The 24,679-nt window shown below is 38.1% G+C and overlaps 1 protein-coding gene across 1 annotated transcript in view; it reads right to left on the bottom strand.

Annotated features, from left to right (window-relative positions):
• Positions 1–469: 469 nt before the first annotated feature.
• Positions 470–24,679, bottom strand: part of PCDH9 (protocadherin 9) — a 182,028-nt gene continuing 157,818 nt past the window's right edge. The window contains exon 3 of the mRNA XM_013305305.3: positions 470–1,927. Coding sequence (XP_013160759.3) covers positions 1,907–1,927 — 21 coding nt within the window. The 3' untranslated portion in view covers positions 470–1,906. The remainder of the gene's footprint in view (positions 1,928–24,679) is intronic.

The raw sequence follows: 24,679 nt of genomic DNA, 5'->3' as shown, positions 1-24,679 counted from the left end.
TTTAGAGAAACTCCCATGACCTGAAGCTGGTAGGTTTTTTTTCCACAGATTTAAGGTTATGAAAAAGGACCTTCCAAACAAACAGGTATGTTAGCCAATATAACCCTTCACAGCTTATTCCCTCTGTGTTGCTTCACTTATTATCTTGTACATTAAAATAATAACCATTGATACTACTCCCTAAAAAGAAGTCATTACTGGGAACTAACAGGATGGAGGGAGGGAAGGTATTAAAACATTTAATTTTAAAAATGCAGCATCTGTTATGGATTCTGATATGCTACTAAAGTCTGGGGAACACAGGCGGGTGCACAGCCTTTTAAGGAAAGGAGAGAAACAAGCAGCCTGCCTGAAAAGCACTGATAAATTTTCTTCTGGTTCACATTAATTTTTATATAGGTTCTAGAGAAAAATGAAAGAACAAAAAAAAAAAAATCCTGTTAAAAAAGGTGCCGATTCTGCATTGGAATATTATCAGAAATGGATTTATTTCAGACAGTGTTTTAATGCTTATTTATTGATACATTTTATCATGGTGGGTTTACATGAATATTGGTGGGCTACAGGCTTCATTTATTGAGTGACAGTCTCCTAGAGATATTGAAAAGTGTTCTGTGATATCCCAAATGGCAATGCACCATTAAAAAGGCATGTATTTATCTCTTAATACTATCCAAATACACACACATTTCAAGAGATATATTAACCCACAGCAAATGCAAAGCATGGATATTTTCAGTATAAAGCCAGCAGCAGGCACAGTATTCTCACTGCTTTCCATATGCATTGTTTCTGCAAAACTCAGCCTTCAATCACTTGACATCAAGTCATCTTAGCTTTAGCTGGCAAAGTGTAAAGACTAACGTTTTATTAAGTTGCTACTTATTTTGCAAATATATTGTGAAAAGCATTCAGCTTTGATTTTTTTACTGCAGTGAGCTCATATTTTTGGTATACATTTTTCTCCCCTCAAAATTAGCTAAATGGCACACAGTACAGTTTCTGTTCTTATATTTGATGCAAAAGTGTCATTAACATACCATGTTCACTAACAGGTGTGACTGCAATTTATATTCTATCCCTGTAACTTTCTTACATTGCACAAGCGCTGTGGTATTTTAGAACCTTCCAAAATTCAGTGAATAGCACCAAGTCTTCTTCCTATTCTTCCTTCTGATAAGAAACTCTATTTGCATTTTTGATTATACTATATTATACTGATAATTTTTGTGTTGCTTTACATGAAAAAACAGGTCACAGTGGCAAGTTTTACTGTTACTGTCTTATAATTCAGCATCCTATATTTGACTATATCAAAACAGCTTGCTCAAGGAAAAGGGATGTATATAGTATATATACTCATATACACACAGATATGTATGTGTGCATAACTAATTATGTATGTATGTATAATTGGTCCACAGATAGCCATAGATTATATTCCATATTTTGCCTTCAAATCTTACTACGCTCTGGCAAGAGTTGTAGAGAGGTTACTAGCATTTTCACAGGCTCATTCAGAAAAGAAAGACTTGATACCTGTTGTCAACTTCCCTTCCACCCAAAATAGTTTGGTTAAGGTTGGGTGAACTACAGTATGGAAAATACTGTATTTCCTTCAGATAAAACTTTGGCAATATCGCAAGAAGTTCTAGTTGTCCTTACAGTTCCTTTACCAAGCACGTAGAGTCTGAGTTGCAGGTGACTGATCACATTTCCACCAATATGTTCAGGATCTCTTTTAGTGTCCATTCTGAATTCAAGGCAGTGGCATGCATCTGTGCAAGGTATCCCAAGCAGTCTGAGGAGCCTTCCTTTGTGCAAGCAATCTTCTGTGTGAAGAAAGGTGGTGGAGTCTGTTGCACACTGTAGGCAGTCAGGATTGATGAAGCAGACATAGACTCTCTCAGGGAGAGGATTGGGAACACTTGAGAGAAAGAGAGAGAGATACCAGGAAATAAGCAGGCCTAGGGGATGTCAGGACATATAAAGCCTCAAAATAAGTTTGCCTTTCCTCTTTTCCACAAGAACTTTGGGGATTCCAAACCTTAAAATATCTTGGTTCATATCAGATTTTGAGAGAAAGTCTGGAAAAATAAAAGCTGCCTAGACCTTACCACTAGTTTCTTTTTTTCCCCTTATTTTCACACAGCCTGTTTAGACTGATTATATTGCTGTTTTTAAGATTATCACCAAGACAGTGTTAAGATCTGCTATGTTAAAAGCTTGCCCCCATCTTAACTTAGTGCGTGTCTGCCCAACATGCTGAATGAATTAACTACTTGTTTCATCTTCTGTCCTTAATTTCCATATTTGTAGTCACAAAAAGCATAGTTGTGTCTCAAAGATTTAGCTTTATTTTGAAGGTATCAGGCCCTTAACCTTGTTAGAGTAACTGAATAAATGTGGCAAGAACAATGTTCCTCTCAAGAGACTAACAGTTTCCACCTCAGTCAGAGACTAAAGTCATTTTGGGATAGGATGCAAAATGAAGCAAAACTTTTCTCAAAGATAAAAAAAGGCATATATATTGTCAATTTTCATTACAGCAAAAAAGTTAACAGCAGGGTGCTTCAAGGCACCATACAAGGACCAGGTGTTCAAAATGTATTAATTAATGTGAAAAAAAAGAGTGAACAGCAATATGGCAAAATTTGCAGATAACACACAAAGAATTTTGTTAACCAAGTCTGAAGAAGATGGGAAACTTCAGAGGTAACTGACCAAGCTAGATGGATGGGCCATCTTAATAGAGGTGAAAATCATCTATTTAAATGCAGATTGGTGAAAAAAAACAAGCCATGTAACAAATCATTCGCTTTACCACAGATCTCAATTAAGAGTGCAACTTAGGAAAAACACCTGGGCCTCACTACAGCCAGCTCAATAAAGAGCCCAGCTCCATGTGCAGCTGCAGTCAAAAAAGCAAGTAAAATGTTAAGATGCATAAGAAACGAGTTGGGGAATAAGAAAGAAAATATAATATCATTATATGAATCAATAATTTTCCTTCCTCTGGAATAGTATGGAGTACTGGTCACCCCATCACAAAAATGATATTACTGCATTAGAAGGTATTCAGAAAAGAACGACTGCAATAATTAGGCATATAGAGAAGCCTTCATATGAAAAGACTGAAAAAAAATTGGAATTGTTAACCTTAGAAAAAAAGATGAATAAAGAGGGATATGATGAAAGTATAAAAATGGTAAGTGGTGAAGAGAAAATAGATCAGGAGCTTCTGTAGTCCTGCATCCCATAATTCAAGAACAAAAGGACACTAAGTGAAAGTGAAAAGCAGCAGCTCCAAACCTGATAAAAGGACATGCTTTTTAATGCAGCGCATAATTAGATTACGGAACTCAATGCCACAGGATGTCACTGATGTCAAGACCTTACCAAGATTCAAAGAAGGACTCAGCACTTACAGCTCTTGATATTCTTGGGAATCTTACATAGACTAACGGTTACAATGTTTTGGAAGAGAGGTAACGTGCCATGTTTCGTGATTTAAACTACAGTACTTTTAAAAATAATTTGGAGAAAAGTTTCCTGGATGTCGACTTTTCCATCTCTAGCTATTTGATTATTTTGTTCTTTGCTTTGCTTGTGTTGTTTGCATTTTCTCTTGAGACATCTGGGCAGTTTGGAGGGAGACTGTGTAATAATCACTTTTTTGATCCATTTACTATTATCCTAGTACCACCCTAGTGTCTTAGTATTTCCTACAAAATCCTGGTGTATTAGGACTTTGGTCTTCCCTTTTGCAGAATAATTGTTCTACGCTCTACTGTACTCCACCCCACTCTATTCCAGTTAGCGGACTGGATTTGTCACCTATTGTCAATTAGTATAACCATTACCGTAAGCTATATAGCACTGTGCATGTGTTTGCAGCAATTGTGAAATTTCTAGATGCAGAACCAATTTTTTGCTGTGGCAGCTATACCAATTGATTCCATGTGTCCCAATTGTCTTCAAGCCCTACCTTAACCTCCAGCTATGCTATTGACATCTTGCTTCACATCCTGCAGCTGGAAGACACATGCAATGTCTCCAAACAAGAGACACTTTGCTTCTTCTGCTTCATATTCTCAACAGTTCCCTTAACACATTTTTTTTCTCCTTTGTGCCTGTCTTGCTGCTTACAGAGATAAGGTATTCTTCTTTACCCTTTTGTTCTTACACTATTTTCAAATTCATTAGCTTTTCTTTCTCTAGTTCTTTCCTATATGAAGACTTTCAGTAAATAATGATAGGCACAAGCATAAAAGAGCTTTTCCTCAAATCAGATCTGTTAACTGAAAACTGAATCAAAAAAAAAAAAAGAGTATGAGCGATACTTGGTAAAGCAGGATCATTGATTTTGAACAGTATTCTCAAATAATTCTTCCTCCCACTGTTATTATTTCATTACATTCACAAAGCTGGGGGGTGGGAGGGTGGAGCAGGGGCACGGGGCGAGAAAACCTTTAAGTATTCTAAGTATCTGTTAGAGGTTTTGGAGGAAAACAGTAGTAATCTGTTTATTATTATTGGTATTATACTAAAAGCCAACTTAATTATATAGCATTAAAACCGCCTACCATTTTCAAAGATTCAGATTCAACCAACTTGTCAGAGACCTCATTCAAAAAAAGCTATCAAACTACATAGCAGGGAGATAAACCATACTAGCACCTTTATAGAGGTTCAATTAACTGCTACTATTGCTTTCATCTGACACCTATGCAGCACAAAACCTGGTAAGTTCTGTGGTAACTAGGGTAACTAGGAAGCAAATGAAGCTATTGGGGGTGGGGGCACATAGAGCAGCTGTGTTTGGAGGGTCAGCTGTGTGAACACAATGCTGGAGGGCTGTAACTACCTTGAAGAGAAGTTGAATCCAGAGGGTGTTCACAAAATGGACACTGCAGAGAGACTGCAAAGATACTTGACCTGGGGAAAACACTTGAGCAAAGACAGGGAGCCCCAGCTGAGCTAAGCTGTGATTATCTGCTACAAAGAAAAATGTGTTCTGCTTTGTCTCCTCTCCTTCCCCACAACTTCCATCACTGTAGGTTTTCAAGATGCAACTGGACATATGTAGGGTGCTACATAATCTCATCAAGGCTTCCTTTTCCACAAAAGGTTGGATCAGATGATCTTCTGAGGTCCCTTCCAACCTGGGCTGTTCTATGGTTCTACAAACTGCCTCTGCTTTGATAGTGTTTATTTTTCTCAACTTTCAGATGCATGCCTCACTAACAAGACATGGTCCTATGATTATTTATTCCTTTTTTCCAGGAAAAAAATAATAAACTAGCATTAAAAAATTATGTTCTACCTTTCCCACCTTCAGCTGGTACATCCTCCACAATGTTACAAAGCACCATGTGGATTACAAATTTGCATCAGTGCTGTCTTTTGAGACATCCACCTAGCAACGGTTTAGGTATAAACCATACGGTTTAGGTATGTCTGAGGGTTTGCAGTTAGTCTGCAAGACTGGTTCTAGGCTGAATTCAGACCACAGGACATGCACTGACCACACTCTGGCATAAATCTGCTGTTGTAGCACAAAGTTCAATAGCAAAAGAGGAGGAGCTGGTTAGCAACAACAAGGAATTTAATTGAAAAGCCTGGAAGAAATGGATCATCTGTTACATAAAATAATAAAAAGTATGAATACTGTTGGTCTTACAGGAATATGAGAAGTGTTTCCAGCCTGTGAGTATTTACAAACATGAGCTCAAGATAAATGGTATGTGTATTGTTCTCAATCTTTTAAATTTTTATTAAGACTTAATTCTCATTGATAACAATTCCACAATCATGAAACACTGAAATACGTTTAATTTGAAAGCCATCTGCTGGGTAAAGAGCGTATTGTATTTTTTCTTAATAAGTACTACACAAATGAAAATAATATACCTTAATGCTGCATAAATACTGCATTTCCAGCCACATTTTGGCCATTTTATTTTTACTAACAACTACTTAGTTTCAAGTTAGCTTCTTCCTTGGTATTTCATACTGTGAAAGAAGTAGAAGAACATCTCATCAGGAAGAGCAGATTTAGCTAAATGATCACTATTTTGCAAGAAAAAATTTCACCTAGATGATCGTGCTATCTTTTTAACTCCACTAGCCTACCTTTTCAAGTCCTCTGTTCTAAATTTTGTCATCAGTTAAAAACCATGGCCTGAAGTCAAATATTATTTTCATATGAAAAATCTACACAATTACTGAAAACTATACCAACTAATTTGCTTTCTCTTTCTTAGCAAAGAAGCATAAATGTCAGCCAACTATTAAAATAAAAGATAAAATATTTTGTTGCAGTTATGCACAATTAGGTTTTCCACAATAACATTACATCATTCATGTTACACAAATGCATGCTATCTTCTTGTTTTGCATTTTAAATCTAAACAACATTTTGTGCTTTTTTTTCTATACCTCATATTGGCTATGTGTTATTTTGATATACATTGTGCCAGGTATAGACAAATAAATACACTTCTCTTACCATTAAAAAAATCTTGTCATATTAGAATTTCAGATCCCATTAGATTAGGTAGAAATGTACATGGAATGAAATAGAGATGGGATAGAATTTTAGCATCTCAGCTGAAGAAAGGCCACGCTGTTTTGGTTGGTGTCGCTGTATACTTCAGAATGAGTTTTGGAAAAAGCACCAGTGAGAAGTGTTATCACTTCTGTTTCCATTATGGCAAATGTCTTTTCAAAACAGAAAAGCGAATTCATTCCTATTTTCAATGACAAGAAAGTCAATGTGCAGAACGTTACAAGACCCCACTCAGCACTTCTAAAATCTGAACCTTCCAAAACTGGAAATGTCACTTACCCAATTGTAAGTTAGGCTTCAGTACCAAAGGTGAAAGGGATGCTCCTGACTGTACTGAAACAAAGGCTATTGCTATTGCTGTTGCAACTATACACAATTATATTCAATTACATGCAGAACTCTCTCATTTGCTTGTAGCTTTCTCTACACATTGTTTGGGATTTGGCATACACCATGCTTTACGCTCAATCCAGAAGTGATTTCTTTTTTTTCTCCTCAGTACAGAAGATTGAACTATGCTTAATGGTTCTGAATTGGTTTTCCTAAGGCTTAAAAGCTCCTTTTTGTAAGACATTTCAATCAGGAATGGTGTGACTGGAAGACATCAATGGAAAAGGACAGCATATTTATTTTGTAGTTTTCATCAGGACATAAGCCACATTTCCATGACAATGGTGAAGCAATTGGAAAAGCTTAACCATAAATATTAGGTCTAAACAAAACATAATTAATACTTAAGTATACTTATAAGTGTAACTTATACTTACAATAAATATATGGTTTATGTATTAACTCTTTTTAATCCTAAAGTAAACCACAGGGTCCCAGCAATAGCAAAGATAATAACAAATTCTCTGTTTCTACTGTCCCAGCATAAATGTAACTCTGGGTATTACTGCACAGAATATGTTCTGTTACTATTTCCTTTGTCTACATTTACTGTCCGATATGGAATGAACATTAAAATGTAGGTAATATCAGAATTTTAATGGCTTCCACAAAACTACTCACATCTCAAAATCAGCCTCTACTCAGGACTCCAAAGTGTCCAAGGGCCCAGTTGTGCAACCCTTATCCATATAATAAATCCCCTGATACTTGCTACTTAGATGTGTAAGGTGTTTGTAGGATGAAGCTTGAAATCGTAATTCTGCTCTTAGTCAGTAGTTAGTTAACCAGGAAGGTAAATATTCTAAGTTTTAAAGTTTTTTCTTCCAAAAGATCTCAAAGCAGAAAGCAGCTGGTTATCTTGCCAGAAGAGGATGTAAGTGGACCCCATTATCACAAGAGGTTTCTGTGCTTCTCAGCATAACCCTTGTGGCACTTAACACCTTCTTTGCATCAGCCTTTAATAGTAACACTAGTTGTTCTTCAGGTACCCAGCCCCCTGAGCTGGAAGACTGGGACAGGGGGCAGAACAAAGTCCCCATAATCCAAGGGGAAATGGTTAGTAACCTGCTACACCACTTAGATACTCACAATATGACGCCAGGTGTTGAGGGAGCTTGTGGAATATCTCACCAAGCCACTTTCCATCATTTATCAACAGTCCTGGCTACCTGGGGAGGTCCTAGTTGACTGGAGGTTAGCAAATGTGAGGCCCATCTACAAGAAGAGATGGAAGGAGGATCCAGAGAACTACAGGCCTGTCAGCCTTATCTCGATGCCAGGGAAGACTATGGAGCAGACCATCTTTGGTGCTATCACATGGCACGTACAGGACAACCAAGTGATCAGGCCCAGCCAGCATGCGTTTACAAAAGGCAGGTCCTGCTTGGCTAACCTGATCTCTTTCTACGGCAAGGTGACCCACCTAGTGGATGAGGGAAAGGCTGTGGATGTTGTCTACCTGGACCTCAATAAAGCCTTTGACACTGTCTCCCACAGCATCCTCCTGGACAAAATGGATATTTGCTGCTCATGGTTTGGATGGGTGTATGACTTCCCAAGTAAAAAACTGGCTGGATGGCAGAGCCCAAAGAGTGGCAGTGAATGGTGTTAAATACAGTTGGCGGATGGTCACGAGTGGTGTTCCCCAGGGCTCAGTATTGGGACCAGTCCTCTTTAACATCTTAATGATCTGGACGAGGGGATCAAGTGCACCCCCATCAAGTTTGCAGATGGCGTGAAGTTGGGCAGGGGTACTGATATTCTGGAGGGCAGGAAGGCTCTGCAGAGGGATCTGGACAGGCTGGATCAATGGGCTAAGGCCGGTTATATGAGGTTCAACAAGGAGAAGTGCCAGGTCCTGCACTTGGGACACAGCAACCCCATACAACGCTACAGTCTTAGGGAAAACTGGCTGGAAAGCTGCCTGGCAGAACAGGACCTGGGGGGCGCTGGTCCACAGCTGGCTAAACACGAGCCATTAGTATGCCCAGCTGGCCAAGAAGGCCAATAGCATCCTGGCTTGTATCAGAAATAGTGTGGCCAGCAGGACAAAGTGATTGTCCCTCTACACTGGGCACTGGTGAGGCTGGACTTTGAATCCTGTGTTCAGTTTTGGGCCCCTCACTACAAGAAAGACATTCAGGTGCAGGAGTGTGTCCAGAGAAGGGCCGTGAAGCTGGTGAAGTACCTAAAGACCAAGTCTTATGAGGAGCTGCTGAGGGAACTGGGGTTGTTTAGCCTGGAAAAGAGGAGACTCAGGGAAGATCTTATTCCTCTCTACAGCTACCTGAATGGAGGTTGTAGCGAGGTGGGTGTTGGTCTCTTTTCCCAAGGAACAAGTGATAGGATTAGAGGAGACAGCCACAAGTTGCACCAGGGAAGGTTTAGATTGGATAGTAAGAAAAAAATCTTCACTGGAAGGGTTGTCAAGCATTGGAACAGGCTGCTCAGGGAAGTGGTGAAGTCACTATCCCTGGAGATATTTAAAGATGGGTAGATGTGGCACTTTGGGACATAGTTTAGTGGTGGACTCGGCAGTGCTAGGTTAATGGCTGGAGGACTTGATGATCTCAAAGGTCTTTCCCAACTTAAAACAATTCTATGGGTCTATGATTCTATGAACTCCTGACATGGGATGAAGGATTAGAGATGGGGAAAGGGCTCGAACACGTTACAGTCTGAGTTTTTCAACATCTGGATGATGAAGTAAGGTGCATTTAGGCTATAGGTATGCTGTCCTCTACCCAAGCTCATAAAGAACTGAGATGCACCATCACATAATCATAAATTCTCCAAAGGAACGGGTCTGCTACAATTGTAGTTACTTGCATAAAATTACTTCATTTTCACTAGTCATTAAATTCTGCAATGCCCAAGTGGCAAGATTTAATAGCTAACACAGGCTGCAATTGCAACATAGTATGTCAAAAGCCAAAAGATAAGCTCTCCGCTGCAAACGAGACAATGATGCTGAATAACTGAGAGTTGGCATTCAGTCAAATCAAAGATCTGTATAGGACAACTGGACTGAAGAAATAACACTAATCAGCAGTGGATAATTTTTGAAAAAGATACAAAAAAGTTGTTCTTTTCAACCGTATCTCTCATTGTCCTTAATTTCTCTGGCCAAATTAGAAGTAGTATCTGTTCCTAAACTGTCCATGCCGGCCAAATTCCAAAACAATTAACTCCAAATAACGAATAAGCTGTAAAGCAACCATTATTTGGGACTTTACATGTTTTAGCAAACCTTTTCTGAAGCAGCGGTTATGATTGTGACTCTCTGCCTTACCAGAAATCAGTAGCAGGCGTATATTGTCTGAAAGAAAACTACTATTTATTGTTTTGTTACTTTGCTGTATGCTAGTTCCCTACCTAATACCTCGGGCAATTTACAGCATTAGTCTTCATGAAAGTAAGACATTTGAAACAGTAGGTTGGTCCCAACATTCTGTAAACAATAACACATCAGCATCCTCCTATACCTCTTCCAAGCTACTTCTCACATGTCCTAATGGGCAGTATTTTGGGCTTTGTAACAGCAATTGGCCTGTTTAGACTAATGAGCAATCACCTAAAAAAGGTACAGCTTTACTAGGGACCCAGTGAGGCACCTATTTCTTGTTCAGTAGGACTAAATACAACAATAAAGCACTTCTACAAGAAAGCTTGATCATGGTTCACTCTGGGCTTTTGCACATACTCTCCAACTTCTGATTTGGAAAGTTTTGTCTTTTTGTTATATTGGGAAAATATAATTTAGCCTATCGGCAAGGAAAAATTAACCAGAGCAATTTCCCAAGGATGTAAAGTAGACAGAACAAGTCTTCAGGTGAAAGACAGTGTACAAGATGGCAAAGTCTGTTAGAAATTCATTCTATCGCTTGAAAAAGATTTGTATTTTTCTCTACCGACCTGTAAGCAAGCTATTACTGATACAGAAACCCACTAATATGTACAACATTTTAAAAAACCAACCAAAAAAGCAAAAAACAATACAACAAAAAAACCAAACCCAAAACAAAACTACTTAATTAGAAGGGGAGATTTTATGCAACAGAATTACAGTTTCAACATTGTTTGGGAAGGTTACTAATTGCAGTTTTTAATACGAGTTTAACTATACCCAAATATCTATGAGATTGCATCAAACATCGCTTAGGTGACACTGTATGTACTCGATCTGTCATTCTGAAGGTACTCCGCAGCCCTCAAAGGAAGTAATAGTCAGAATGAGTGAGCTACAAAATCACATTTCACTGGTGAGACTTTCCTACTACTTTACTCTCCACACAGAACTGGCAGGTGCCTTTACCTAGGGGCCATTTTCCATGTGCTTCTAGACCAAATGGCTCTATTTGAAATCGCAGCAAGAGTTCTCCCTCCGCCCCTCCTCATTTAACAGAAAGTTTGTACTGTGTAACCTTTTACAAGGTAGAGCAGAAGATTCACTCTTGTGAATCCTCTCAGCTTGAGCATGCAAAACTTTTTATTATTACCATGACAGAACACTCATTTTCCAGGCGTACTCTTGTCTCTTGCAGAATATACGTTTAAATGCAGATGCTTCAAAATCTCATTAATGACTCAGATCAACAGCTGCCATGGATCATTAAAATGTAAACGCAGTGAGTTCTAAATCTTAAAATGACACAGCAGCTGTGAATTTTGGTTATAGTTTGGTTCTAGAAACTGTGACTATAACATAACAATCCATGGATATTTTCTTCCTGCTACCTAGGTATTGCTGAGAATTTTCTAGTTAAAATGAAAAGAACAACATAGCCTTTATTTGACATTTTCAAACTATCTGATGGAAAAAAGAGAAATGTTCCAGGTTTTTCTTGATGTCTATTATACATGCTTTCTTGGTATGTATGCAGTTTGCTTACTGTCTGAAAAGAGTTGCTTAAAAAGAAACCTGGAAAGCTTCTCCCATTATTTTTGAAGCGTAAGATTTTGTAAATCCTCACATTCTCTAAAGCAGCATATCTTACCAGACTACAAATTTTGAAATACAATGACATTTTAATATAATTTTATATTTTTATTTCGTACATATATATAAAATAATATATATTTTTATATAATAAATATAATTTTAATATAAATGAACCTAAAACATCACTTGTTGGTAATGGATTGAACACAAACTGGGCACAAGTTGCAGGTAATGGCCACTAGTGGGACCCACTGCCTCCTTCATCACTTATCACTGGAAATCATGTAATCTAGCAATTAAAAGTTTTAGAGTAAAATAAAATACAAATTATTTCACATGAAAAAATCAGGTGGCTATCACCTGAGATTCCCAACATTCATAAACATCAAGCTATCTTTATTTCTCAATTTCTATTTAAACTCTATGTATTTAATGGGAATTGCAAAAAAAACCAGCAGAGCAAACTGAAGGGAAGAAAAAAAAAAAGAGTCCTGTTAACAAAACAGCAAGAAGAAAAACAATGACAGATAATGAAAACTCATGGTTAAAAATATTTTAGAGTTAAATTTAACTCATAAAACCACAATTCACAATTTGGACCAGGTGTTTATGAAATCATTTCAATTTGCTGTGACATGCAATATGTGATCTGATTGAAACAAAATAATAACCAATCAAATCACTGTCAAGTACCTAAAATGACTGTGTGTGTTGCAAATGAGTTCTTGGGAGAGTCAATGAGAATTACCAGGTGACTCCAGCCCAAAACACCTGTGACAAAGAAAGTGCAGCTAGAGTTTTGCATGGCAGCAATATCAGCTGTCTAGTGGGTCAGAATTTAGAGGAAGGCTAACAGCTGCAACCATTCCCAAATAGAAAAAATGGTAGAAAGCAAACATCACTCCTACAAGTGTAAGGCATCCACCTCAGAAAGCTCACTAATTCACCTGCTGGGCATGCTGAAACATTATTCCTTAGGTAAAAACACCTCCAGTACCACACATCCCAGGCTCTACAAGAAGAGACTTCTCTCTTATTGTTCAGGATGGTTAATGAGCAAACATCTAATAAATTATTGCTTTGTGCTTTATTTTTTTTTATACTTTGGTGATGCTAATACTACCATTTTGATCTGTTGGGGTTTTTTTTATTACTCTGTGTTAAAGAAAAGCGGTCACAAGTCCTCAAGAGCTGTTTCCTTATTAATTCCCTGTGATGTAAATGGCTCTAACTGGTTTAAAGTAAAAAGCAGCACACGCAGGGTAACACACCTTGGGAAAAAAAAAAAACAACTTTGCAAGAGCAAGTAAATGCAAGCTCATGAACAGTACTTATCTAGTCACTACAAATATACAAGTCCCTCCCTTTTCCATTCACCTCCACCCGAATCAAAGTCATTATTTCAATACACTTGTAAGGACAAGTAGTGTGGGTATGCTCCAGGGCTCTGTACTGGAAAACTAAGGAAAACACTGACAACAAGCTGCAGACTTATGATGCATGAATGAAGCAAATGTTCATCATGTGGCAGAAAAAGCTGCTTGCCTCTTAGTGCTGGACTTGTTTTGCTTTTATTCATTATTTATCCTTTCTCTAATGATCAAGAAAAACAGAAAGATTCTTGAATATCATCTCAATTTCTTTTTGACTTGTAGGTCTTCACCTACCTGTAAATAAGCCACAGCCTCAGGAAGCTGTCTGTGTACACCAAGGAACATTTGCATGACTAGCATAGTAATTTCAGGCATTTGGCTTTTACAGTTTAACTGTCTTCATCACAAACAAATTACTTAATCGCTTTGGGTAGTAAACACATACAGAGCTGTGCCAACTGATCAAGAAATAGCTGAGTAGGTATGGCCTGTGATCATATTTATTGGCATTTCATTTTAAACCTCTTCTGAATCATCATTTGCATCATCATCCAAGCCTGATCTCTTTTGTTCAGTAAGTCAATGCTTCTTGTCTGCTTGTTCTAAAACCAACAAGAAATCAAAACTCTAGACTCTATTCCTCCACTCAAAAGCTTGAGAGTCAATAAAGATGTGTAGGAAGAGATTCCTCACCTTCACTAACATGGTTGAAAGGAGCAAAGCTCCCCAAAAGTAGAGAAAGACAGGGAATAGCCCATCATCCACCAAGAACATAGGTATACTAAAACAGTAAGAGCTGGCAGTGCATACTGGCACCACAAAACCAAATCTCTTTTGGCTAAAGTGCTTTAAAGATTTCTACAAATGAACAGAGATTTAACAGGTACTCAGGCAACCTCTCTGTGTACGGCCAGTGCTGAATATCCATGGCATTTCTAACAAAATGAGGTATCAAAAATTACGTAAGAAAAGATCATGTTTTTGAAGCATGACACAAGTACAACAATCCATCAAGTTTTTAGTATACTGCAAGAATTAATTCCGTTGTGTATATTTTATCTTGAATGTTTTGCCATTACTGGAGAACTTGTTTGCTGTTTCTGTTAGGAGAAACAAAGAAGTCATCAGAAATGTCCTTCACACAATCCTGTTTACTTACAGTATATGTCAGGACACCTGACTTTGTCTAAACCTGGATACAGAATATAGCTTTCATGCTTAGAAATAAACATTGGGGGGTGGGGGGGTGGGGGGTGGGAAGAGTGCCTTGAACACAGAAACGGGGTTGGGTTGGGTTGGGTTTCTGGTGGGGTTTTTTTGCCATCTTCACAGCTGAACGGCCATGACTACTATTCCTGCTTTTAGCTACTCACCTTCACAGCTGCAGTCAATAAATTCACTAGCCTCTGAACTTCTATTTCAGAAATACCTTTTTTTATTCTTCAGGTGGGTAGGTACAAGTTCTGCCATGCATCCAAACGCTCTGTAGCACACCTTCCACTGTTTCCAGAAGCAACTACATAAGAGTGTTTTAACTGATCCTTCTGTGTAGCCTGAAGGAAGTATGGTGAACCAGTCTATCCACAGTTTAACTAGGACCGTGAACAAAGTCTGAGGTTAAATAACTTAATTTAGCCCAGTTTAACAAATTGGTCAGACCCACTATCAAAGGTCATTCCCTTAACCCCCTTCTTTTTTTTATTTGGACTGCCTTCTGAATTTCATCCACCACAGAAAACCAAGCTCCCCTTGCCCCACCTCCCGCTTTATCTTTTTTTGTTTGCTTTTTGGATGCTTTTTTGTTTGCTTTTTTCCCCCCAGAAATGCAGAAGGGTCCAGCAAATCCTAGTAGTTACATATGGCCTTTAAAATATATTGTTTTATATGGAAGTACACATCTCTAAGACTAACTTTCCATAATATTTTTGGGTATTTTTGAGACTATTAACCTACAACATGAAGGTCTTAACATTACATGCAGGGCAAAACTACATGTCTTTAAAAATTTAGACCAGAATGCTCAGTGATACAGATTTCAAACCAATATTATATGTCCGACCACAGACTGTCATTCCTATCTACATTAGGAAGGAGCCTTTCTTTCTGTCAGTCATCAAAAACTTAGCATTATTTTCATCCTGACACCAAACTTCCCTCCAGTGTAAAGGAATTATCTATTGAAGAAGGCTACAAAAGCTCAAAATATTTTAAGTTCATGTGGTGAAAATACCTGTCACCAAGAATAAACAGAACTGCATTTCCTTTAGAGGTGTGATATTTCAGTCTTGGAATTTGCCTGGACTATTAACAATAATTAAACAAGATGCTCATATTCACTCTGTTTTAATATTGGTTTAAGTGTCCAGAGGAAAATGGCAATGTTTAATATTTAAATATCAAACAATTTGATTAAACATTGGAGTGTTAAACTAATATTAAGGAAGGCTGAAAACGAGTTTATAGAACTGTCCATAGGTCTTTAGGATTGCAACTGCCAAAAATACTTTTTGAAATTTGTCATGTAGACATTTTTTCAAAAAGCAGCCTGACCCCAAGCTCACAAATGTCAACTGCAATTAATAAGCAACATTCCAAAGTTTGTACTTAGTGCTGGGCTGTGCAAAAAGATGCTTGTTTACCATGAGAAACAGAATCTGCAGGATTCTGACTAAAATCAGGTATGAGTATAGCAGCTGTAAGAGTCAGGAAAAAAGGTATTCAGCATCGATTCACCCTACTTACTCTCTCAAATAAATGATTAATTTACACTCTTTCTCCAATAAATAAATGGATTTCCCTAATAGAAAATAGTACACTGATATGCTGATAGGCCTCTCAGTAGGGTCTGCAGCTTTCTAAATACCTGAGGAATTGCCCTAAAACCTAAGTTTGGTCTAAATAAGCTTCTGTACCTTAGAGTCATTATATCTCCTCTCTCAAGACTCATCCTTCCCCTTTCTCCAGAAACATTATTCTACATCAATTATTTATATGAGTTCTGTCCAGTTTCTCCTGAAAACTCCCATCACAGCAGTTTGAACTCAAACTTCCAAACAGATCTGCAGGGATTTTTCCAAACTCAAGGAAAAGAAAAGAAAAAAGAAGAAAGAAAAAAAAAAAAAGCAGAGTTCAGATTTTGAATGAACAGCCATTTTACATCATAGCTACAAATTATCAGAGTGCAGTTTCCACTGTATTAAGAAGACAGCATATTATGCATCTAGCTTTCAGTCATGTTTAATAAAGAGAACTCCTACTGAATGAACAGTACCCCTTGGCTACTTTTAAAATAATCCATAGAGAATACTGCAATACTCAATATATTTTTAAAGAGTATTATGTTTCTTTAAGGAAATACCACAAAGAAACATTACTCTCTCTTTTGTGTATATGGAATAAAAATGCAAATACTTTATGTTTAGTGGTTGTTTTTTTTGGTGGGGTGATTTGGGTGTTTTTGCCTTTAATTATTGACAAGAGTAAAAACTTATTTAAGACTAGCTGTGTCAATTTGGATATCAGTTGTGACAGGCTGTGCAGGGGTACAGTGTTTTGCTTAATGATACACATTGAATCTGAACATAGCAATTTATTCAGCAAATCAAACCAATCACTGCACTGCAGTTCTCATTTCCCAACGAAGTACTTTTAACCACTTTGCTACTTCTGCTTTGCAGCAAGTTTTCTACTGCTGTTAGGGGTTGTTTGATGGTGAGGGTATGGGGGTCAAGAAAACTGGGAAGACACTTATACCTTTCCACTATTCCCATTAAGTGCGGCATCTTTCACATCTGTTCCATACTAGTTGCCTGTCTCCAAACACGCTACCATTAAATGTATTTCTCTCCCCCTTACCCCAGTAAAAAACTGACCAGTTACGCCATGCAAAGCATTTAAACAGCTTGCAAGTGAAATGTGTCCTAATAAACTGTGAAAATTTGTCCAAAGAATAAGATTACCTCCAATCCTTCTTTTTCATTAAGGACTGTACTGAAGAAGAGGTTCTTTAATGTAATCATGTATGTTATTTTGTTGAAAGATACTTAATCTAACCAGTCCTCCAAAATAGCTAACACGAAAAGATCCAAGAATGAAAATTAACCCCAGATTGCCCAATAGATAAGTGAAGAAAAAGAAGTAACCAACTCAGCAGCCAGCTAAAGCGGGGGAAAAATAGAGCAATCTTACAGTGTTGAGCCAATATATAACCCTGGATTAATAGCTAGCCTTGGCAAGGCTCAAATGTGAAGATGCTCACATCGGGCATCCCAGACTTGCTGCTACCAGAGGTGGTTGCTATGGTAACCAGTGACAGTCAGCCAACAGTAAAATGAATTTAGAGAAGATAGGAAATACTGAAAGGAAAAAAAACAAAGAAAAGAAAAGAAAAGAAAAGTTTGATGTCTTTAAGTATATGCACAATTCCATCATCTGCCGCTTGCTCTACAGCAGCAGAGGAATCTGTCACCGAAATGGAGCCAAATTTTTCTTTTACCTCCGTTATATTTGAAGGATATTCCTGCCTGTATGAGTTTCTAATTGAAAGAAATTACTGTCTTGTTCACACGACAGCTTGTCAGTGACTCAGCAATCCAGCAAATTCAGCCCCCTCTGAAAACTGTGTAGAACTGTTAGCACATTGTTCTCATCTAAACTGTTTACAGGAAGCCTGGAGTGGCCCATTTCTGTCTTTTGCCTTTAAATCAGCCTGGGGATGGTTCCACCCTGACATGTAAAAAGGCTCAATGGAAGAAGTATTTGTCACTGAAACAAAAGGATTTGGAACTTTACAAATCTGGTGTAAAACTCAGTTGATTTCTTTTTTTTTAAACAAAGAACAAAGCAGAGACTGGTCATTTTAAAAGCAAAATTGGTTCAAAGGAGACTAGCTGGAACTGTAGTCACTGGACTATAAATTGTAGTGCCCATGCCCAGCTGTGCAGCACTGCATGGAAGAAAAGGTTTTGGATGGCAGTGTCCCCTAGTGATAGCTGTATGCCAGAGAGGCAGTTACTGTTTACTTGCCTTCCTATCAATGCGGTATGCTAGAAAACACACTTTTTAGGAATCAGCGTGTGTGCACTACATTATCTTATCTCTCACAAAACATTGTCGCAGCCCCCCGGAAAACTCCTGCTGGAGTACTGGCAGAAAGAGATAAAAATGAAGTACTACGTCTGGTAAAACTGAAGTGCTGAACTAGACTTCCCTACAAGCACCTTTTCCTACGATTGACTGTATGCCATGATCAAGAGGTTGAACAAGAAAACCTCGTATTCAGCTCTAGAAAACTTCAACGGCTGATTTGTGTGCATGCATTTTTCGAACGTAGAAATGGCACAAAGTTGAGCAGAAATGAAAATGCTGTGAGACAGAGCAAGCATGGAAGAAGCTGTTACTTTCAGAAAATAAATATCTAGAGAGGCATTTACACAAAAACATGCTTTTACAGAAATAGCAAGTACAACCATGGTTGGAGAAATTGGCCAAGTTTTTCTCCCCTTCCAGCCCTGGGAGCATGGGGGCCCAATTCACTTCATTTGCCCTTCTGAGGTTGTGACTCGGCAAAGTCACTTCGCCAGCCTCTGCTTTGTTTTCTCCATAAGTAAAATGAAAAAATACAGACTCACTCAAGTCTTTCAAAAGTGCTTTCACGTTTAAAGAAATGAAAAGTGCTAACAGAGTGGTAAATATTTTTTGAGTATATTAATTCTTGGGTGATCAATATACATTATGAGACTGCTGTTACTCATCATGTTTCCCACAGCTAAGGGAATGCAAGAAATAATAATGATGATTACAGCTAGTAGAAATGCCCCTAGTGAAGGCTGACAAGTTTTCTAGAACACAGGGAAAGCTGTGATCTCATTTACTTTCACTTCAGTGTAACTTTTACTGTAGGAAACCAAAATTATGCCTGTCATCTGAATAAGGTTGGCTCACAGTTTTTATTTATTGCTGTTTCATGATGACTAGATTTTACCGAATTATTTCAGTGAAATGTTTTTTATTGGTTTTGAAAATGAAACAAATTAGAACCAAGTAATGTAGCTAACACTCATAATGAGAATTCTTCTAGTACTTTCTTTGAAGAGCTTTATGAAGTCTTTGAGCTACAACCTGATGCTAAGTGAAGAAAGAGGATCGAGATCACAGAGCTCTCTTTTGCTAGATCCATGAAAACAAGTCCAAATAGGTTTCATCAAGTTACAAGTTTCAAAAGGTTATATGCATTCAAAAAATAGGGCATATATTTTTTGGTAAGGAAGCAGACTACAGCTATATGAAAATTTTCTACAAGTACAAGCAAGAAAAATAATGTTCTAAATAGCTGCAACCTTGACAGTGCCAAAATATTTTCAAATTTTAGTTTTAAAACACTTGATAGCAACCCTGTCAACAAATACTAATCAGAGATCAGAAATACCATTATCTAGCTGATTTTTATAGAAAGTTGTCATATGGTAAAATTTCTTATAGTTTCTTCACATTCAGAAAGGATAGCAGGCATTTCTTTGCCAGATAACAGCAACCTGTTATTTTTCAGTAGGTGACTCATAATACCCACCTGGACGACTACTATCCCTATAAAAAGCTAGATCATCCAAAGTACAGTAAAAGATGAAAATTAAATAGAAATTTATCTTGCAAAATCCCTTGTTCATTTATTTCTAATGCATCTGAACCCACAGGAATAAGCTCAGTGGTCTGCAAGAATAATACCAGAAGCAGGCCCTTGTGGAAGCCTACCAGTTCTCCAAAAGCTTTTCAAACCCCATTGTCTACCTGCCACCCTCCTTTCTCAGAGGGTCTGTATTGTAGAAGGCAAGGGTGGACAAGGATGAAGCTGTGGAGATTTTCACACTGGAAGAAGCAGTTTCTCCTTTCACAGATGGTGGTTCCACAGTCTCTTTGCCACTCACATCCTCTCTTGAGCACCTCAAGAGAATCGTTAAAGTATGAGTAACACACATATGCAGAACTGCTCATTTACAAAAAAATGGGAAAGTAAAAAAACCCCACAGCTCATAATATAAAGTTGTTCTGAGAGGCCAGGCAACTTTTTGAACATCAGCGTTATCTTTGCTTGTCTGTAGTTTCCCAACATTTTCTCACTGTAATACCAGAGCCTTCCTGACATAAATTGTTGCTTAAGTTATAAAAAACTTGGGGCAAGCCAACATAACAATGTATTCTATTTAGACAAAGCTAGTCTGACATACAAATAAATGAAGGTGCAGTCATCTGTAAAAAAAAAAGAGAAGCCAAGAACTGAAAAAAACAAGCATTTTTACCTCGTAAGTGAAATAACATCACCGTACACTGACAAACTGTTCTAAAGCCAATGTTACATTAAAGAGTAAGAAGCATACAGAAGAAACATTCATGCAACACACAGTGCTGTTAATTCTAGGGATAAACATTACTTCTCAGTAAGAAAATACAGGGGGTTTGCCCCTTAATTTCATTAAACAATGAAAACACCTGTGCTTCTTTTAAGTACCTGTGAAGTCTTTGCCACTAGTCCTACTGCTTTACAGAAAAAGGTCTCTTTATAGCTTTTAAAGCAAGAACAGTTAGGTGTTAGTCTTCTAAGAAAATTAGGGTTTGCCTTTCCTGAATTCATTAATCACTGAAGTCCACCTAACACTGAAATAGTTTGTGTATGCATGAAATACAAGGACGGAAATACTTTTCACCTGCAGTAGATCTGATTTTGTCTTTATCTTTATTCATTTAAGAAACATGTATGTTTTATTTATCTAAATACAGGTTATGGGACAGAGAACTTTTTCTTATGGATCTTACTTCTATTTAGGGGCAAACCTTTGAATCTGAGGTTTGCCAACAGGCTGTGAATTCAAAATACTGTATTTTGAATACACCATCTGTGGGAACTATATCCTACCAGAAAACTCAGAAAGAATTTGTCTTCAGTGGGAGCTAGGTGTAATTTCTGTACATCAGTTATCTTAAGATACTTATTCAGATAGTAGGGGAAAAAAGAAAAGGTTAACATTTTGGAAAACTTAATTCAAACTCATCTTTTCCATATTTTCCTAGTTCATTCAGAATAAGCATTTCCTAAAAATTTCCTGTATATTTAAAAAGTATATACTTTTAAAATGTTCCTACTCTAATTTCTTTTAAATTGTGTTTTACTTTAATTCTTAATTTAAAATTTAACTAATTTTAATTGTAACTGAAAAGGAAACTGCACATACTCAAGCAAACTATTAAGAATAAAAAGCAATCCTGGTAAAAACACAAGTAAGCCAAACTCCTTTCATTTGATCCTTTGATAACAAACCAAAAGAGTTTGGCCAGCAAACAGCTTAGGTGATTTTAATTTTTTTTTTTAAATTGAAACTTCTTAATTGTCTTACCTGCAGCATACTCTGGTTAATTATCTGTCTGCCAGTTTCTACCTGCATTGGTGCTAGGAAGCACAAAAGGCCTAGTCTCTAAACCTAGTAATCTGACAGTCTGACCCCTGATAAATCAATGTTATAATCTATAGCTTGCCGCCTTTTGCTTTAGCTGTCTGTTGCATTCTTTGATGAATATCTGCCTTGCAGGAGAAACATGTGAAAATTACATTGTGTGCAACTGGTTTGAACTGTTGTGCAACCACGGGACACTAAGCCACTCTGGGGAAAAAGTTAAAATGAACTACAGTAGATAAATGTCAATTTCAAGGATTTTGACATTATATTATATTTAAATTAAAGGAGATGTTATTCTGGTTCCTTCCTGCTCTGAACCTGCTGGTTTTTCCCTTTCAGAAGATTTGGTAAAATACATGATCATCCTCTTCTACAGCTCTCAATTCCTCTTCAGTGCAGACAGCAGGCTTTATATGATAAAATTTTAATGATCCTGGACCTGCATAGCAATGTGAGGTACCAGCACATTTTCAATAATGCTAGGCGTCTGCAAGGGCTGGCACCAGGTGATAATCCTGCTGCTGAATTCTGTGTGTCCTAAGAGGCAGGCTTCATGGAGATAGAGGGAGCACCAGAGAAAGCTCCGTTATACAGAAGTCATATCGATGAAATGGAGATTGAGGAATCTCTGCCAAAGAAACTGTATTATGGACTATAAATTAAAATGGGGGCTTAACACATAGTGAACTACATGCTAGGGAGGCTGATTTCCAGATTGCCCTGTCTATTCAGGTCCAGGCAGCTGTAGGGACCACCTCTCGTTAAGCAATCCTGAACTCTCCATGAAACTCAGACATTCTATGTTTGAAAAGGCAACTGCCAAAGCTTTCATAGTCACGGTGAAAAAAGGAATCCTCAGCTGTTTCAGCAGGCATTTTACTTGCAGCATACTACTGCAGCATGGTGACTGGGATGTAGTGGCTTCGCTCTCAGATGTAGTTCCAATACCTTCAACGGAGAGACTTCAGTTTTACTCCTCTGCAAATCATAGTGCATTGCAAGCTCAAAGGACCAGATTTTGGTCTCTGAATTACTGCTGCTGTTCATGAATCACAGTCTTCTCACATCTGACACTGCACACGGGTGATACTTCTACCTGAATCTGTAAATTCAACTAATTCAAATTTTTATTTGATGAGCACTTTTTGGAAAGCTCCTCAGGGAAAAATATAATTTTGAATGAAAACAGCTAGATCGTAAGACGTGAAAAAGTTTTTTAAAACCCTCAGGAACAGTAAGTCTGCCCAAAACCCTGTAAGGTAAAGGCATAAATTCCATGCTGCATTACACCTCTGCATATGCTAGTGTTTCAAGTAGGATGCAACCGATACAATCTCTTAAGATTTATCTTGAAATATATGCAAATATGCAACTGGTATGTCCAATGGCTAAGGCTTTTTCCAGGAAAAGAGAAACGCATAGCATTTTCTGACAGACCATAAATGCAACACAATTACTTCCTTTTCACCTTCCACCCTTCTAAATAAAAAGCTCCACATAATAAAACACAAAATAAATTTACTCATCAGACTTCTCATTCAGCTCTGAGAGGCTCACTCTCTCACATTCTTTGTTATATTTTATAGTCCTTCGGAAATTGGCTTGCATCCTTAAGAAACAGCTAATTTGTCTTAGCCCTCCTACCCTTCCCAAAAAACTGAAAGAAAAAAAAAAAGCAGAGAAAAAGAGAAAACTTTCTCCTCTACTATCCTGAAACAGGAAAAAGAATACAAATTAACTTTCTTTTCTGCTTATTTGTACAATTTAAAATGATAAAATTCACTTCACACTTCAAACCTCTACAAGGACACTTTGCCTCAAGTGAAAGTAGTTCCACATGGACCATTTTGTGCTTGTCTAATGTGTAAATGTGCTGTTTTATGTTGAAGAAAGTTTAAGCAACTATACAGTGCATATACAGTAACTCAGCATCACTTGAGCCCAAGTGCCATGCCCTAAGGCATGCTACAGGCCATGCATCATAACGCAAGCAAAGTATTTTTCAGTGGACGATCTGCAGTGGCATAGTATATAACAGAATATATTCTAGACCCTGTGAAGCAATACGTTCCACAAAATACATTTTTTTTCTGGAAGGAGCAAGGATAAAACATTGTGAGGCCATTTTTCAGAGCCTGTCAGTCACGTTTTAAAGCACACAAAGTTCTACAACAAAGTTCTGGGTAAGAGATCTGTTCCTTGATCGATTCTCACTTTTCCATGAACACATTTCTGTTGGCTTTCCCAGAATAGGAATATTAAAGACAACCAGCACATCACCATTCTCCCACCAGCGGTGAAGTATTGCTGGCAAAGCACATATGGTATGACTCCATGAATCAAAGTCTTTGTAGTAAAGACCTTCGGAGCTCCACAATGACTAGTACCAAGCAGCACATAGCACTGCAAATATGCAGTGTGACACACGGTGATAGTCTGAACTGCATCTCCTCAAGCAAAGCCAAGAGAATAGAGACTTTCCAACTTCAGAAGGTTGCAAATGTAAACCAGACCATTTTACAGCACATGGAACTAGCCATCCTGAAGTCTTCTGAATCAGTCACCTACAATTTCAATGGCATGCACCACTGCACATGCAGGAAAGAGCAGGTGCTACCACTCATCATCAGCATTTGCATCAACAGCCCTGCCTGTGCCCAGCTCTCCTCCCGCTGGTCCAGACCTTGGCCTGACTCCCAGCCTGGCCTCAGCCAGTCCCCAGGGGGTTGCCCAATGCCCAGAGCTGGCGCTGCCTCCACTGCCTCCCAGCTGCCCTGCTTCTGGCCGGGGTAGTGAGGCCCTGCCCCGCCACCCCCATGGGGACACCCCCAGCTGCCAGTGCGAGACCACAGGGAGACACTGTCCTGCATAGTGCCCAGACAGCAAGCAATTCCGGAGTACAAGAGATGGGATGATCACAAATACCTTAGGAACAAAGCAAAGAAATGGTCATGAT

This window comes from Falco peregrinus, chromosome 4 (assembly GCF_023634155.1).
Source record: "Falco peregrinus isolate bFalPer1 chromosome 4, bFalPer1.pri, whole genome shotgun sequence".
Lineage (NCBI taxonomy): Eukaryota > Metazoa > Chordata > Aves > Falconiformes > Falconidae > Falco > Falco peregrinus.
This window is presented reverse-complemented; position numbering and strand designations above follow the sequence as displayed.